This window comes from Hylobates moloch, unplaced genomic scaffold (assembly GCF_009828535.3).
Source record: "Hylobates moloch isolate HMO894 unplaced genomic scaffold, HMol_V3 SCAFFOLD_6, whole genome shotgun sequence".
Taxonomy (NCBI): Eukaryota; Metazoa; Chordata; class Mammalia; order Primates; family Hylobatidae; genus Hylobates; species Hylobates moloch.
The window spans coordinates 40,303,094-40,321,895 of NW_026652281.1; the positions used below are offsets into that span (position 1 = coordinate 40,303,094).

General features: G+C 33.1%; 1 protein-coding gene across 5 annotated transcripts in view; it reads left to right on the plus strand.

Moving 5' to 3' along the window:
• FBXL17 (F-box and leucine rich repeat protein 17) overlaps positions 1-18,802 on the plus strand; it is a 539,741-nt gene that overhangs the window by 33,021 nt on the left and 487,918 nt on the right. For all 5 annotated transcript variants that reach the window (XM_032156700.2, XM_058440651.1, XM_058440652.1 and 2 more), the window contains exon 4: positions 1,130-1,261. In XM_032156700.2, coding sequence (XP_032012591.1) covers positions 1,130-1,261 — 132 coding nt within the window. The remainder of the gene's footprint in view (positions 1-1,129; positions 1,262-18,802) is intronic.

The following is an 18,802-nucleotide window of genomic DNA, read 5'->3' on the forward strand; positions in this document are numbered from 1 at the left end:
TTTAACAAATCAACCAAGTGTAAGATACCAGGCACCAGAGATACCTTATTTAACAAAATAGACAAACTGCTGTCTTCATGGAGTTTACATTTCTATAGGAATATGTCATTGGTTGTAATGCAGCCTAGATTATAATAATATAGTTTATATCTATCACCACCCCTGGAAAAGTAACTGAACTCACATATATTTCTAATGTCATTACTTGAGACAGAACTTGGAAGTTTTTTTTTCTTACAAAAGCAATGTTTATTAAAAAAATTAGAGAAGATTCATAGGCAGAAGGGAATAAAAACTCACTCATGCACTAATCAGAATTAACCACTGTGAACACCTTAGTATGTATTTCAGTCCCTTTTCTGTTCACAAATACATATGTATGCATTTAAATATGCATAATTTCTTTATAAAATTGGATTATACTATAAAAGCTTACATACATTTTTGTCAAATGTTTGTTCCAATTGTAGTGGTTGCATAATATTCAGTTGTATGAATACACCATAATTTATTCCTTTAAACATTATATTTTTTTCCTCATTATTAAGACTCGAGAGGCTGGGTGCAGTGGCTCACACCTGTAATCCCAGCACTTTGGGAGGCTGAGGTGGGAGGATTGCTCGAGGCCAGGAATTTCAGACTAGTCTGGGCAACATAGCGAGACCCTAGCTCTACAACAAAATTTAAAAAGTAGCCAAGTGTGGTGGCACACACCTGTACTCCCAGCTACTCAGGAGGCTGAGGTAAGAGGATCTCTTTAGCCCAGGAAGTAGAGGCTGCAGTGAGCCATGATTGAGCCACTGCACTCTAGCCTGGGCGACACAGACCCTGTCTTTAAAAAAAAAAATACTGGAGTAATAGATATATAATTTTGAACTGTTAAGGCATGTACATACCTGGGTGGGCTTGTAATATGAGTTGGTTGCAACAGGGAGGTAAATTAGAAGGTTAAAAATGTTTATACAGTACTGTTTTAAGTTATGGATTGCTTACATTCTATCTTATTTTACAAGTAACATAAATATTTAACTCTCACATGGGTATTTTCAGAAAATTATATGAAAATCTCACTTGAAATATGTTGCCTTTGTTATTTTTTGAGCATTCAGCTAAATCCGTTTGTTTACAGCTGGGCTCAAAATGCAGAGAACTCAAAGATATTCATTTCGGCCAGTGTTACAAGATCTCAGATGAAGGCATGATCGTCATAGCTAAGGGCTGTCTGAAATTACAAAGGATATACATGCAGGAAAACAAATTAGTAAGTACTTGTTATCATCCTCGTATTGTTCATTTTGTTCCTAACCTTCGAATTCTTTCAAGTTTATTTATAATTTTTTTCTGCCTATTTTCTTGTGATGGTTCAAATACTACTTTTAAAAGTAAAAATCCTTTTAAAGCGATGATTTCATAAATCGATCTTTTAACTGAATAGATGGTGTTTGTGTGTGGTACTTGCATGTTAAAAATCCCTCATTAGCATGTGCTAATGCATCTTTTCTAAATGTGGACAGTGAACTGATACTGGTAAATTGGAAAAATCAAATTTGTTTGCCAAACATAAGTCTATGGTTGTGTAGTTCTTTCTGATATCTCTAGAGATTATAATAATTCTAGACAGAATTTTTTTTATTGTCCAGAAAAATGTACTCTTGTAAAATAGAGCCTTTTACTTAGTATGATAAAAAATGAGATTCAATAAGTTAGAGCATATAATACGGGCAATTACATAGATTTTATATTTTAAGCAGATACATGGGTAATGCAGACACATTTAATGTATTATGCTTAAAAATCTTACAATTTTTTTGAGAGATAATTCACATAAAACACATTTCACCTCTTTAAAGTGTGCAACTCAACGGTTTTTAGTATATTTACCATGTTGTGCAGTCATTACCAATGTCTGATTTTTGAATATTTTCATTACCCCTAAAAAAATCCTGTGCCCATTAGCTATCCCTCCCCATTTTACCCTTCTTCTAGTGCCTGGCAACTGGTAATCTGCTTTCTATCTCTATGGGTTTTCCTATTCTAGATATTTTGTATAAATGGAATCACATGATACGTGGTCTTTTGTTTCTGGTGTCTCACTTAGCATGATGTTTTCAAGGCTCATTCGTGTTTATCATGTATCAGAGCTTTATTATGTTTTATGGCTGAATAATATTGCAAAGCATTTATGTTTTTATATGATAGGTACATCATATCAGTTAAAAAAAAAACTTGTCACTAGGATGCACCAGTAGGAGTTCTTAAAATTGAAAAACAGCGTACATACAGTCATAGTCCATATAACAATGTTTGGGTTAACAGTGGATAGCATATACAGTAGTGGTCCTGTAAGATTATTATACTGTATTTTTGCCTTTTCTATGTTTAGATACAGAAATACCATTGTATTACAGTTGCCTGCAGTATTCAGTACAGTGACATGCTGTTCAGCTTTGCAGCTTAGGGGCAGTAAAAGCTATACCATATGGCCCAGGGCTTTCTGTGTGCTCTAGGTTTTTGTAAGTACATTCTATGACGTTCACATAAAGACAAAATTACCTAATGACACATTTCTCATAACATTTTCCTGTCATTAAGCAATGCATGTCTGTATTTGAAAATGTTGTCAGGGTAGTCCTGAATGTGTAGTATACCGCAAACAAGACTTGCTTTTTTAGTTATATTTCAAAAATGAAGAGATCTTTTTATTGCCCCTTGGAGTTCATAACATTTAATAATTTTTATGTAATAGTCATTCTTGAGACAGTAGGATTTTGTAAAGAGAAGTTAGGTCTGTGTTAGACTGAATTTTTGAATATTGGTATCCACTCACTTGCATTGTGATCCCGGGAAAGTTACTTGAGTTCTTTACACCTCATTTGTAAATGAGGTTATTGATATCTGTCTGTTTGCTAGTTATAGTTTTGAGGATTAAATGACACCGTATCTTTAAGTTGTCTAGTATGAATTCTGACTTACAGGAGATATGTAAAACATAGTAGTTTTTATGGCATCACAACTGTATTTGTTACCTAACTTTTGGTTTTCACTTTACATCCAAAGTAAATTAAAGGATGGTGATCTTAATTTAGAAGTTTTCTATTTCTCAAGCAATAGGATATTTGTTGACTTTTATTTTTCTTGTTGAGTAAACATGAAATAGTTTTATTGGCACAACAAACAATTTTTAGCCAATGGTTTCCCAAAGAAAGCAACTGTTTATGTTTTTAAGGTTTTTGTTATGTTCACATTAGTTTTTTCCTAATATTTTAGTACATTAAAAATATGTTATATACGTAAATGCTAAGGGAATCAGTTTTATATTTTTTTTATTTAACATTTTCATTTCATTGGAAATTTGAGGTAATTTTGCTAAGTCTTAAAGGCTAATTCACTACAGTTCTACCCATTTAAGTTTATTACAAAAGGAAATTTAGAATAATTTGAACTCTTTATTGGATAATTGAGATACTGATAACTAACCTCCTGTAGGAAGTTTGTATTTTTAAAATTTATGAAATAAGGAGAAATATTTAAATACTTGCGAAGCCACAGTTTTAAGTAATTAGGATGTTTTTACTTTGACACCTATTCTTAGTAATGTAACAACAAATATTTTAAGTTAGCAACTAATACAGGTATGTACACAGAACACTATCAGAAAGAATGCCAAAAGAATTTCAACTATGCTTTGACAAATACTGATAATCAAATTATTTTGCTAATTCTCTTAATAAACTGAATATTCTCAAAAAGAGTATTATAGCTTAATTGCAGAGTCTAAAAATAATCATAGCATAGTTTTCGTATAAACTTTGCTGACTTAAAATATCAAGCTATTTTGGTAGTATTTGAGTATACATACATCTTTTCATATTATATCTTGGCCTTTAGATGGCAGCATTGTCTTTGTATATTTCTGTGACATAGCTTTTGTGTCCTTGATGTAACTATAAGAATGTAATGCCTCTATAAGTTTCTGCTGATGGTTTCTGCTGATGTTATGGTTTATTTTACATTTTTGTTCTTTATGTGACCTTAATGGGAAAATTTCTTCTTAAGTTATTTAAAATAATTGTATCTAGAATGCTACAGGATGAACTTACCATTTTACACAAAGTAGTAAGATAGTAGAACATTTTTATTTGTGGCAGTGGTTTAAGTAAGATAAACTTTAGAAAAGGGGAAGGATTCCTGTGTTTATGAGGGAGAAGTTTTTTTCATGTGGAAAGTGAGAACAATGATTTGCCTTAAATGAGTTATAGTGAAGCAGAGAACTGAGGACTTAGATGTAGAATTTTTTTTTTCTTTTTTTTTTTTCTTTTTGAGATGGAGTTTTGCTCTGTAGCCCAGGCTGGAGTGCAATGGCGCGATCTCAGCTCACTGCAACTTCCACTTCCCAGGTTCAAGCAATTCTCCTGCCTCAGCCTCATGAGTAGCTAGGATTACAGGTGCAAGCCACCATGCTCAGCTAATTTTTTTTGTATTTTTAGTAGAGATGGAGTTTCACCATGTTGGTCAGGCTGGTCTCAAACTCCTGACCTCATGATCCGCCCACCTTGGCCTCCCAAAGTGCTGGGATTACAGGTGTGAGCCACCGTGCCCGGCCTTAGATGTAGAATTTTCCCAAAAGAGAATTCTTTGAGTTCTGTTTCAGTTATTACTTTTGAGTGAGACAAGTGTCATGTACCTACATAGGTATAGTTTGCATTTGCTTAAAACTCTTGTGTCGACTGTACAAATAGATTTGAGGAGTACAACTGTAGTGAGGGTCTAGCATATTGTATGTGTCTGTCTCTTCTAGTGATAGGTTTTATATCACTTCTGTATAGTGCATGCCACAAAGCTATTTTTAAGTCATACTTAGTTTGAGCATATAGTTATTAATTATCTAGAAACCTCAGTTAAGTATATTTCCTCTGCTTCTTTAATTTCCCTGTACCAGATTCTGCATCTCTACTTTTTGGACAGAGAACCTCTTTGGGTGGCTTTTTATTCCATTGTAAAACGATGAGGTCAGATAGATTACCTGCCATTTGTTATATAGACCAGTGTTTTAAAATACTGGAATTTTATGAGTTATTCCAAAAATAGCTTCTGTGCTATGTCCTATGTCAGAGCATTTTTGATGTAGATCTGTATGTGTTATGTGTGTGTTTGGTCTATTTTTTACGTTTTCTACTCTGAATAATTAGGCTGTAACCTATTATAGATTACCCAATTGTCCAGAAAATAGTAACACTATGAATAGATTTCAGCAAGTTATAGGGAAATGATTAAAGTTTCCTAATTGAAAGTTGATTTCCTGGAAGTTAATTGTGACTGTATACTTTTCAATCTCTTAGTTGATATTTTACTAGTTTTATAATTCTGTGACTTCTCTTAGAGTCCTTTGGCTGCTGCTGTAACAATCTTGTTTTAAATTTCATCCTTTGGAGGCTTACATGAATGATGCAGGATCGAATTCACCTCTCCAGGCTTTCCCCCTCGACCCCCTAGGCTGAAAGCATTTTAAGGGGAGATGGAGGCAAACGCCATTTTTGAGTTGCCCTGAACTCAGTTAAAACCTTGATCCTGCTGTTTCTTACTCATGTGACTTGCTTTAGTTATCTTAATTTTTGCACTTTGTTTTCCTTCCTTGCAGAAAGGATAGAATACTACTTCGTAAATGTTCTTAAGAGATTAGACCAAGTGAGATTAAGAGGTGAAGCACCAAATGAGTTTCATTGCCACAAAACACAAGAAGGCTTCAATAAAGGTTTTTTTCCTCTCCTATCAGGAGAGGATAGTGAAGCCTATTATTTGCTTTCTGCAGTTTACTAATTTGAATTGGGTTGTATCAATGTCTAGTATCACCTAGTCTGATTTTACCTGTTAGCCACTGACAGTTTAATTTTTTTTTCTCTTTGCTGTGATTTGAGGCTGTTGTAGCAGTTAGGTGAAAAAATTGGTAGCCATGTTGATAATCAGCTAGAGTAGTATATAAGATAAACATTTGTGTCAGAGTTTAAATAGCAGTAGTTAATTCAGCATTATGTGAAAGCTTCCATTTCCTGACTCTTACTGTTCACCATAGAGTTAATAAATTAATGGGTTTATATATGAGTTAATATATTAAGGAGATTTGTTGTCCGCACCCCTAGTTCCCCTCCTATACTCTTGATGTCTTGTTTCTCAAATACTCCTGGTGAAGTGAGTTTAATTGTAATACCAGACATAAATAACTTACATTTTTGAGGGATTTCGTACAAAAGGGTTAAGTACTCATTTTAGCCTCCAAAATCATCCAGAGTACATACTCGCCTTCAGTGTTCTTTCCCCTCTTAATGGATGGGGCATTTACTTAAACCCAGAATGGTAGTTTCCAGTGAACAGTAATATTTGAATGTGGCGTTCTAAAGAGGTGACCTAAAGGTATTGAACCTCATCTTATTGTTGTCTTTGTCCATTTGGGTTGCTGTACCAAAATACTATAAACTGGATAACTTACAAACAACAGATATGTGTTTGTCACAGATCTGGAGGCTGACAAGTCCAAGATTAAGGCACTGACAGGTTTGGTGTTTGGTGAGGGCTTGCTTTCTAGTTTATAGACACCTTCTCCGTGTGTCCTCACATGGTAGAAAGGCAAGCAAGCTCCCTGTGGTCTATTTTATAAAGGTACTAATCCCATTTATTAGGGCTCTGCCCTCATGATTTAATCACTCCCCAAAGATCCCACTTCCTAATACTATCATCTTGGAGGTTAGGATTTCAACATATGGGTTTTAGGGGTACACAAACCTTCAGACTGTAGCAACTACATCTCAGGATTTTGCTGTCATTTGTTGGTAATAGAAAATATTTAATACATGTTATCTTTTATTGTGTATTTTTAATATACTAGGTACTATGCTGTTTTATATAATTAATCCTCATAACTTCCATGTGAGGTAGCTATTTTTATCCAATTTTACCAGTGAGGTAATTGAGGCATAAGGAAGTTAACAACAGGTAGGTGTCAAAGTCAAAATTCTAACCCAGATCTGTTAAGATTCCCAAACTTTTCTTCTCTAGCCCTTTAGATTGCATGGATACGTTACCTGTACTGCTAATCTACACACCTTTGAACCAAGTAGCAACTTCCAAAAGACATTATCTCCCTTTAAAACACTTATGGACCAGTGCTGTGAGACTTCAAAGGAAGAAGTTAATTATTAGCATGAGTAGAAAATCGTTTTTAGGATGATAATTGATTTCAGGAGAAGCTGCAAGTACCAGCAGAAGTGTATTTAAAAATTTTTCTAGGAAAATTCCTGAAATTATCAAAGAGGAAAGCTAGTATTTAGTGTTAATCTTAATCCTATTTGAATATGAATATAATTAATAAAAGAATTGCGGTATTTTATACAAAGTTTCTCTGTATTACAAACACAGTGTTTTATATTTTTGTGATATTTAAATTCAGAAGCTAGTACCATTTGATTTTTGTCAAGAAGGTTTAATGGCAATTTTAATGAATTCATGAACTGATAACTCTGTACTCTGTTCCTTAACACTTGTTTCAGATGTTCGTTCAGTCCCATTAACATTTGAACAGTTACTATGTGCCAGGCACTGTGAGAGGTGTTGAAGAATTAAACAAGAGTTATACTGCCAAAGAGAGAAGATCCTGGTCTCATGATAGTGCTATAGAAACACCAGTTGCAAAAATAATTATTCTTATGTGAGGGATAAGGAAGGAATCTGAAAATCCTATAAATAGTAAGTGACGTTTGAACTGAGTTTTGAATTACATATAGTGATGTGATGAATATGCAAGCAGACATATTTTAGGGTAAGGTAATTGCAGTAATGGAAAAGAACATTAACAAAGATAAAACATCAGAAAAATATGGGGAATGCTTAATAAGTGGTCAGTGTTAACAGTGCCACTAGGTACTAGGTAGTAGGGAGGTATTCATATTTGGTCTGGAAAAGAAAGAAGGGACCAGGTTGTTAAATTTTTTTCAGTGTCATGCTGTGAAATTTGAAAGTCTCTAGGTAATAAGAACTATAGCATGAGATTTTAGCAGTGTGAAATGTGATCAGATTTTAATTCTTGTTTTATTTTTCTATTTTGAGAAATTAAGAAAAATATAGAATACAAAAAGGAGTAATAACAGCTATATGCCTATCACCCATAAATTGACAGTTGTTAACATTTTATTAAATTTGCTGCTGCTGCTTGAATTAATAAAGCAAATAAACTTCAAGTCTCTGTTGTCTTACATTCGTACTATTGTCCCACTGTTCCCTTCCTGAGCAACTGCTATGATGATCTAAAATGCTTTAAAAAATATTTTAATATGTATGTAGATACCCATGACATGGTATTATTTAGTTTGTGGTCACATGTAATTTATATCTAGTGACATATGGTTAAATATCTGGTCTCACAAAGTATATATGAGTCTACAATTTGCATGTTTACTTTTATTTTTGAGATCTAGCCATAATTAATATAATTCATTCTTTTTCATTGTTAGTATTCTATTATATGTATAAATTTCTGGGTTATTCATTCCCTATTGAAGGACACTTACATTGCTTCTACTGTTTTACTATCAGAGGCAGTATTGCAATAAAATTATTGTATAAATCTCTTGTGCTCATCTTCAAGAGTTTCTCTAGGGCATATACTAGAAGTATATATAATATGGTACTAAGATATGTACATTTTCAAATTTTTCTATATCATGTCAAATCACTCTCTACTGGTAATTGAAATCATGATTTAGAGATGTATCTTGCTGATGGAGTGTCAACTCTTTTGAGGGCCGGGAGTATGTACTCATCTTTTTATTCATCCCTCCTAGTGTTGGAATATAATAGACATTCAATAAATGTTGGGTTAGAGACAGATGGGTTACTACTGCATTGAGCATGCTTTAAAACATGTATCACTTCAAATATTTTGGTGACGTATTTTATTAAATAAAAGCTTAAAATAGCTTAAAGAGTCAAATGCTTTTCACTTCTAAAGTAAGTAAATTGTTTTGACCTAGTTAGCACATTAATGGTGCCATTCTTTGTGTATCAAATTTATCCAGCCAAAGTCGCTAATGTACTCAAGGGGTATTTTTTGGGATAATTGTCTTTAACAACATGCAGTTCTGATCAACTAGAATGTAATTCTTGTCAGAATTATGTTGACTTGTACATTCTTACTGTTAATAAAATCAGTTTTATTTTGTTAAAGTGGTATTTGAAAGATCCAACTTAATTTAAAACAAGTTTTTGTTTTTTTTTTAAGTAGAGACAGGGTCTCACTATATTGCCCAGGCTGGTCTCAAACTCCTGGGCTCAAGTGATTCTCCTGCCTTGGCCTCCCGAATTGCTGGGATTGTAGGCATCAGCCACCATGCATGGCCTAAAACAAGTTTTTTTGACAGTATAATTTCAATCTGAAGAATAAATACATTTTTACTCATTCTAAATTCTTTGCTAGATCGTATCCTCTTATTCTCTTTTTAGTCTATTGGTATCTTTCTCTTAAGGTTTTTTTTTTTTTTTTTATCACATAGCTTGGCAGGAACATAAGTGGATTATATTCTATCATTTGAAGGCATAGAAGGCAATAAAGAATGAATGTGTATTTTTTCTTTCCCTGTGTGCCAGTGTCATATGGAAGACAGGCAGTGACTTGGATGATATCCAAACAATTTTTCTTTGGAATGCATTATTTTTTACCCAGCAGATTTACCTGCTTAATTATATTAGTTTAGTAATATTAAAATTAGTTCACAAACTCTGGAGACTCATCGGCTGATGATAGGAGATGACCAAATGCAAACAGGATCTCAGGAGGAAGCTAGCTTAGTATTAAAAACTGTGATAAAGATATCCCAGTGTGGATAAATGCAGAATTTGTTATGGTTAAAAATAGGAAATTCCAAATAGTATTTAAGTATTCTTTAAAAATATATTTTTTTTTTTCTGGATCAAATTTTAGAGTGCTTCTTTTGGATTTAAAATTTATAGTTGGTAGATTATTTTTGGTGTAATTCTTTGGCTAGTGCTTTTTTCCCCACATACGTGGTCTGTAGTTTAAGTCCTGTTTTTTTTTAATAAAAATCTAATTTTTATTTGCTTTCTTTTTTGACTACCTGTTAAAATCAGAGATTTGAAGCAAAACAAATTATCTCTAAGATACAAGTGTGGAAGTGCAGTCTTGGGCTTTGTGCTCAAGTGTTGGCAACGGGAGATAGTGGGTTGAGATAAAGACTTGAGTTATTAGGCTTAGCAAATAGAAATTTTATAAGACTAGATGGCAGTGGCATGCTAGTAGTACATTAAGCCTATCATCTATGAGGATATGTTCCTGAACTACCTTTCTAGCCTGTCAGTCAACAAATGAAATGTATTATTGGATCTAGGAAGAAGTTTTGGCTTATGTTTTTATCCACAGTAATGAGGTTCTAGGGTTTTAGGATATCCAAGACTTAATCCCAGTTATTTCAGTGACTAAGCTTAAAGGAAGGAGAATTGGAGAATTAGCTTTTTTTCTTTCTTTCTTTTTTAAATAAAGATTTGCCTTTCTTTTTTAAATTTTTTTTTTTAAATTTTTTTTTTTGAGACGGAGTCTCGCTCTGTCGCCCAGGCTGGAGTGCAGTGGCGCAATCTTGGCTCACTGCAAGCTCCGCCTCCCGGGTTGACGCCATTCTCCTGCCTCAGCCTCTCTGAGTAGCTGGGACTACAGGAGCCCGCCACCACGTCCGGCTAATTTTTTTTGTATTTTTAGTAGGGACGGGGTTTCACCATGGTCTCGATCTCCTGACCTCGTGATCCGCCCGCCTCGGCCTCCCAAAATGCTGGGATTACAAGCGTGAGCCACCGCGCCCGGCCCCTTGAAATTATTTACAAAGGTTTGAACATAAAGTTACCTGATAGGCAGTAGAAGGATGAATAGTCATGTGAGTTTTGGGATGGATTCTTTTTGTTGTTGTTGTTGACTATATCATCTAGATTTTACTAGCCAAGAAATTTAAAAGCCAGATAAGTCCATACTGTTTCGATACTTACTTTTTTTTTCCCAACCCTTCTTCTGTTGCATCTTAGTTGTAGCCACATCTAGGTTGCAGACTATATCAGTATAGTAGTTTTCTTTAGTGGCTGCCATATTTCATTATTTTTGGTTTCTAAAGTATGATAGTAGAAGTACTCAAGTTACTTGAGGAGAGTTTGGGGGTAAAAAATTTGTAGTGTCTGTTACCAGATCTTTATTGGCTATTTTCGATTGGAGCATAAAATCTAGATGGTTATTATTCACTTTAATAAGACATATAAATAAATATATTGAGACTCTGTAATACAAAGAAAAGTGGTTGTAAATCCGAGTCCTTCTTATTGAACTACAGTTGGGTGATTTTCTTTTATTTTCGTTTTTACTGTATATCTTTGAGAATCTAAAGAAGAAGGCATATATTTATATTCGTTACTGTTTAAATGTCCAAGTGAATGCCTAGAGGTTATAAAATTATTTGCATCATGTTCTGCTAGCTTTTCATTCTAACTCCTCTGAGAACATGATAAAATTTCTATATCTTTTTAGTAGGTTAATATTTATTCTAAGTATTTGAAGATAATTTTGTAGCTTGCTATTTCATACATTTTAAATTGTTGCAGGACACAATTTAAAATATACACATATACTCTTATTCTATTACTATACTGATAAATCCCTGTTTATCATATATAATTGTAAGCAGTTTCATCATGTAATCTAGTATACATTCTATAGTTTTTCATTGTTTTAAGCTTTTTTGTGTGAAGAATTTAATGGAATAAAGTGTGAAAGGTTAAAGATACATTGTATATATTCCACTGAATTCACTCATGATGTTTCTAAAGGTCGACTCTTACTAATCATATCTACAGTCCAGGAGTGCTCTTTCCAAAATACTGTTTTTATCATTTCAGAAATATGTAGTGGCTCATTTCAAAGATTTCTTCAGTTACTAGTTTCTGTCTTATTACCTTTTTTTTTTTACTTCCTGTACTTGTCCATTTATCATTCATTTCTTCTTCTTTCTTCCAGAATGTGTTCATTACTATCTTCAAGCTCAGCTGAATATTACTTTTCGCAAAGACTCTTTGAGAATTACCTCACATTTTTCACTTTCCTATATTCTGTCAGCTTCTTGTATTTAGTTAGTTCTTACTAATCCATTGAAAATTTGTTGTAGGTTTGAGAGTTTTAGTTCGGTAATGTCTCCCAATGTAACTCCTTAGAATAAGAATGAGATTGTTTGCATACAGGTTAAAGAAACCTGTATATTCTTCAGTGTTTTGATTAAATGGATAGTTGTTAGAACTTCTTAAAAATAAAATTTTTTTAAGTGTATGAATTGTAAATTTTCTGAAAGGAACTGCCAGTGAAGATGAACCATTTATATACTTAAGTCCTTTTGGTTTAGTTCTGGGAAAATTCTTTTTTTTTTTTTTTTTTTTTTTGAGATGAAGTCTCACTCTGTCGCCCAGGCTGGAGTGCAGTGACACTATCTTGGCTCATGGCAACCTTTGCCTCCCAGGTTCAAGTGATTGTCCTGCCTCAGCCTCCCGAGTAGCTGGGACTACAGGCGTGCACCACCACACCTAGCTAATTTTTGTATTTTTAGTAGAGACGGGGTTTCACCATGTTGGCCAGGATGGTCTTGATCTCTTGACCTTGTGATCCACCTGCCTCGGCCTCCCAGAGTGCTGGGATTACAGGCGTGAGCCACCATGCCCGGCCAAAAATTCTTTTTGAGATAAGGAACAAAGAGTTTCTTTTAAAATCACATTTTAAATGAGACACATGTCAGTAACTTTAAACATAACCATTTATACTTTAATATGTACATAAAAGTATAGCCTTTAGGATGTAAAATTCAATTTTTATTTACTGAATTGGTGAAATATAATTTATTCTATAACAATATCAAGTGATTCTTCATTAACATTCATACAAGAAGAATGGCAATGATAGTTTGAAGAGGTGAAATCCCAAATAAGTGTGTTGTTTTTAAGAATTAGGTAGATTTTAGGAAATGATTTCTTAAAAGCGGATTTTGAAACTTAATGTCTTTAAACATTTTTATTTACTGAATTATTTTTATTATTTTATTACAAATTACCTATTATATATTTTATTACAGATTACCTATTATATATTTTCATTCACATGGTTGCACATCTCATTGAAGATATTTGGTTTGTTTCAGTATTTCATCCTTCTGTTTCAGGCAACGCTAACAAAAATCTCTCAAGACTGCTAAGAAGTGTGGTCTCTTTTCTTTTGTCATACTTTAATTACTTGATTCTTGAAAAGATGAAAGTTAACTAGTTGCTTCTCTGGTTGAGTTTGTTCAGAAGAGCTTGACTTTATTGTTGCAATTAGAGGTAGATATTAAATATAATATTTGATAGATATTTGCTGCTTGGTACCAATAAAATGTGTCAGGCAGATCTGGCATTAAATTTAGTTCAGAATACTGGCATTGCATGCTTTGAGAGTAATATACCATGCAGAAGTTACACTGGCAAGTGTTTTTTAAAAAATGCTTTATATAAAATTTTTAGTTTTTAATTTCATAAATTCTTCCCATATATATATTTTTTAATATGTTCTAACAATTTTGTAGAATAAAAAACGGGAAAAGAATGTCCAAGAATAAGGATAGATATTTTGTTACAGCAATGCAGTTTGTTTTTTCATTTTCTTGGAGGATTAAGTGACATTTGGGCAACTTGAGAGGGAAAAAATTGGGCAAGTGTTGGTTCTGCCAAACTATTGTTTATCCTTGGATTAAATTGTGTTTCTTTTCCCCTCTAGAAGTAATATCTTTTTCTGGTATACCCCTCTGGTTTTCTGCTATAAAGTTAGTCCAAGTGTATAAGAATATATTAAAATATATTTAAAACAATTACATTTTTCTAATATACTTTATATTATCATGTTTTTAGATTACAGTCAAAAACAGTGTTTTTTTAGAATATAATTATGCTAATTCCTGATCAACATAATAATAGGAGGAATTTCACATCTGATCTTCAATCGTGGTAAATCATTTTCAGTCTAGTGTGTGCATTTGCCTAGTGTCACAGGTTAATTCTTTAGACATGGGTACCTCCCCCCTTTCTGTTAAGGCATACCTGATCTCAGCTGTTGCAGAAATGAACTTCCAGTTATTGGAATCAACTTGTAATCACCTTAGTGCTTACCCTCCATCTCTGAGCTTCTATATTAGTACATGTCTAAGGTTATTTGTTGTTATGCATTATAATGCTATATTTACATTAAATTTGCTTGTAACATAATCATGCAGTTTCCTCTTCTGGTCCTACTTTTCAAAATTTAAAAAAAACTCTATTTTTTTTTTTTTTTTAAAGACACTGTCTTAACCTTAAAAGTCATGCTATCCTCTAAGCCTGCTTTTTGGCAAATCTCTTTATTGCATGCCTGATAATGAGCCATATATTGTTGTGTCTGTGTGTTTTTATATTCAAGAACTCAAAATGTTTTAATGATAGTGGAAAAATTATGAGTAAAATGATATCAAAATATTTGATCTGATTTTTCTAATTTCTAACATTTAAAAACTAGTACTATCAATGCCTTAAGAAAAAGGTTGTATATATTCACCACATTATTTAAACAAGACTAGTGGAATTTATTTTCCATTTTACCTTATTCTCACACTGATAGTGTAGAATTTGTAATTTAACAATTGAAATGATTACTTCTTGTGAATATGTACGTTGTTTTAGGGGACTTTTCCATTTTTAGACAGTGAATGGCAGTACCCACTAAGTAGTGGTCCGCATAAAACTTCGGTGGTTTCATTTACTATTAACGTGCTCTTTGACAGCTGGCCTTTACTAATCTCACACCATGGGTTTGAAATTTTTTCCTTAAAGCTTTATAGTTGAATTACAATATATTGTGTCCTTTGTTTTCTCCTGGAAAAGGATTTTAAACAAACTTTCTATTGCACTTGTTGAATATGTATTTTATAGTAACCACCATAAAGTTTGCAGCATTTAAGAAGATGAAGAAGCAAAGATAAAAGATACACATTCAAGAAGGCTTGGTTTCACAGTTGGTCATAATCCTTTCTGCTGTCATTGGTACCCTAACTCTCTACCTACCAGAACAAAAGAAACTGAATTGAAAATTGTGGGAGCTGGGGAACGTTCTGTTGGCAGCACATCGCATGGCCCATAGGCGTTGTCAGGTCTCAGTTTGATGCCCTTTATTCTTTCTGACAGATGTGAGGTAGGGTCTATGAGGGGGAAGTCATTACTAGAGAGAGGGCAGTGTCAGATCAAAAGTAACCAGTGATCAAACAAGGTAAAGGGCTGTGGAAAATAGGCTCTCTTTCTGGCCTCAACACCTGCCTGATCACTGAAGGGAATAGTCCTTATGTGTCAGGGCAAGTTGATTTTCTTTGATGTACAGTGAATTAGAAGTCAGAGTGGAAGCTTAACTGGAGCACAGAGATTTTCATTTCCTAGTTCTTGGGCAATTTAGGTGTTTATTTATTTTTTTTTTTTACCTTAATTACCTAGAAGTTCTGTTGAATAAAATATTAAAATGTACTCATTCTGACTTTGTTATCACTATATATTTGGAAATGCTACTAATAAGCAATTTCCAATAGCACTGTAGGTCAGGCCTTACAAGTCATCAAACTACATTTCTCAAGCTTCTAATTGTAACTTCAATTAGATCATTTGTAAAATATAATGGTGGATATAAAGTGCATAGTACTGAGCTTGGCACATAGCAGGTCTCCTTATGGTAAAATTTGGGAAGTTACCTCACTAAGTAATTTTGAATAAATTTGAATTAACTCTTCACATAAATACTTACTACTATGTTTTCTTTTAAGGTAACCCTTTCTAATCAAGTCAATCGAAAGAAAATTTAAAGAGACAATCTCATTGGGGTTTTTGTGTATATGGTTCTTTTTCCCTGCCCTTTCATCTTTAGAGTATGTGACTGAAGTCCAGAAGGATGATATTTTTGTCTTTTGTTAGCTTCCTGTGTTGATAAATTGACAATTGACAGTTTCTAAAAACTTCAGTTATATTGTTTTCCTTTACATTAAGAGCAAATATTTGACCACTACTAGATTTCAGTGTCTGAACCTTTGATATTTGAAATACTGTCACATTTTATTCAGGTTCATAAATAGTTAACAGTCATTTTGTCCTCAGAACTCTGGATGTAAGAGTTTATTTGAAATTACTTATTTTCTAGTCAGAGGAATAAAGAATCTTAGTACTTAAGCATTTTAAAAGTGATTTTTTAGTCTAGTAATTTGTCTGTCCATCTTTGCATGAAGTCTCATGTTTGGTTTTGATACTTTCAGGTAACCTTACATCATCTTCCTTTATACATTTAGAAATGTAAATATAAAACAATATATATTATGTTGCATTGTCTTCACATTAGTATTTGTCTCATGGACTACTGTTAGCTATAAATATATTTTGTGCTTGGGAGATTTCAGAATAATATGTTGAATATATATATATGTACTGATATTTCTGGTTTGACTTAAGCAAAATTTGCTTATAAATTATTGTATGTTTTGCTTCGGCTTTCGTTTTAAGGTAGTTTGATTTAGAACTTCTTATGTAAGATTTTGTATCTATTTTTGAAGCTTTTTGAAAATTACAAGATCTTAATACAGATTCATTTCATAATCTTTAACTGTAGACTCTTTTTTTTTTTTTTTTTTTTTTTTTGCTTTTGCTTTTGATTGTTAACATGTTTGCCCTGGCCACACGGCTCACACCTGTAATCCCAGCACTTTGGGAGGCCGAGGCGGTGGATCACTTGAGGTCAGGAGTTCGAAACTAGCCTGGTCAAACATGGCGAAACTCCTTCTCTACTAAAAATACAAGAATTAGCTGGACATGATGGTGCACAACCATAATCCCAGGTACTCGGGAAGCTGAGGCAGGAAGATTGCTTGAACCCAGAAAGTGGAGGTTGCAGTGAGCTGAGATCATGCCACTGCACTCTAGCCTGGGTGACAGAGCGAGACTCTGTCTCAGAAAAACCCAACAACAACAACAAAAAACAAAAGGTTTGTCTTGAACTACCTCTGACAGACAGTAACTTGAAACCAATATGATAGTATTACTCTGATTTAGGGAGAAGAATGATTTTGCTTTTGGTTTTCTGAGGTAATTCCTATAATCCTTCTTTTAATCTGAATATTTGTTTAAAAAGATTGGAGTTTGTTGATGTTTTAATATTAATGTTAGGAGGAAACATAAAAAGTGAATTTCTGTAAGTAAATGTAAATTATTTTTTTCAAAATGGACCTTGGCAACATAGAATTTTACTAGTTATAATCGTTGGTTCATGATATACTGTGGTAATTGGTCCAGGCATAATCTTATTTCATTATAAAAGTTAATTTATCGAAAAGCTTTTAAACATTTACTCAGGAACACTCCATCCATACTATTAATTAGAATATTATCAATAACTTTCATCTACCTATGCATTCCTCCCTTCTCTCATCTTGACTCCCCTTCAGAGGTAATCAGAATTAACTACCATCCTGAATTTTATGTTTATCGTTCTTTCCATTTAGTTACATTTATACGTATGTCTGGTCAATACATTATTTCGTTTTTACTAGTTTTTAATAAGTTTGTAAGGAGGTCATTGATGAACTGGTTGATACTATTAGATTCTAACTTTTAAGATATTCTCTACTATATTTTCACATCAAATTATTTCAGACTTCCATCTTTATTATAGAGTAACTTTTTGGAAAATGCTTCTTTTTCCTTTTTCCTTAATTTTTATATCTACTTGTGTTTCTCCTGTACGGTTTATTTCCAGAAAGAACTGCCTCAATTTCTTTTTGGAAAGAGACAAGATATACCTAAATATAAACAGAAGTTCTTACATAAGTATATTTTAACTTTAAAATACCTTCTTGTTTGCATGGGCAATTGTGGTATAATGAAAAGCACCTTGGAGCTTGAATTGGGAAGATCAAAGGATAGATAATTACCTCTGTCTCTTAGTTGAGTGACCCTTAGCAAGTGACTCTGAGGTGGTTTTCTCATTTATGGCATAAGAATAACATTATTACTTTAGAATTAAGTCAGGTATATGTAAAAGTGTTAGTCACATGTTAAATGATTAGTTAGAGTATCTTTTCAGTCAGTTACTTGTCAAAACTCTTGATAGATATTGAAAGCTATTCATAATTTAAAAGTATATACTTGGGATGATTTTACAATATATTGAGATATATAAGAAAGAGGCCCAAATAATCCTTGTTCTCATAAAAAAGTGCATATTATAAAATTCTAATAGTATAGAAAAGTAGAAAATAAAAACTGAAAGCCTCCTGCTAATTCCTCTGGTGATTATTTTCAGAAAACTTTTAATACACATACCAACATGCGTGTATCTGTGCCTATTTTCAAAAATTACATTGCGTTTTCTCTTTTACAACACTTCATTATTGATGGGTACTATGGCCCTTTTCATTTTTTCCCATCACAAACAATAGCCATAAATTTCGATGGTTTTCTGTCAGAAGAATGTATTTTCATATTCTCCTGCCCTTTTTTTGTTATCATGTTGATAATTTTGATGAAACCAAGAGGCACGTCTTGCTACATACTTCTCTTCATCTGCATTCCTAGTGTTTTTGTTTTTTCTTTTAAATAATGTCCATGTCTGCTGCTGTCATTCTCTGAGACCACCAAATAGTTTAATACCTGGAGTCAGAGATAAGAATAAACAGGCTTAAGATACTTTAAAAAA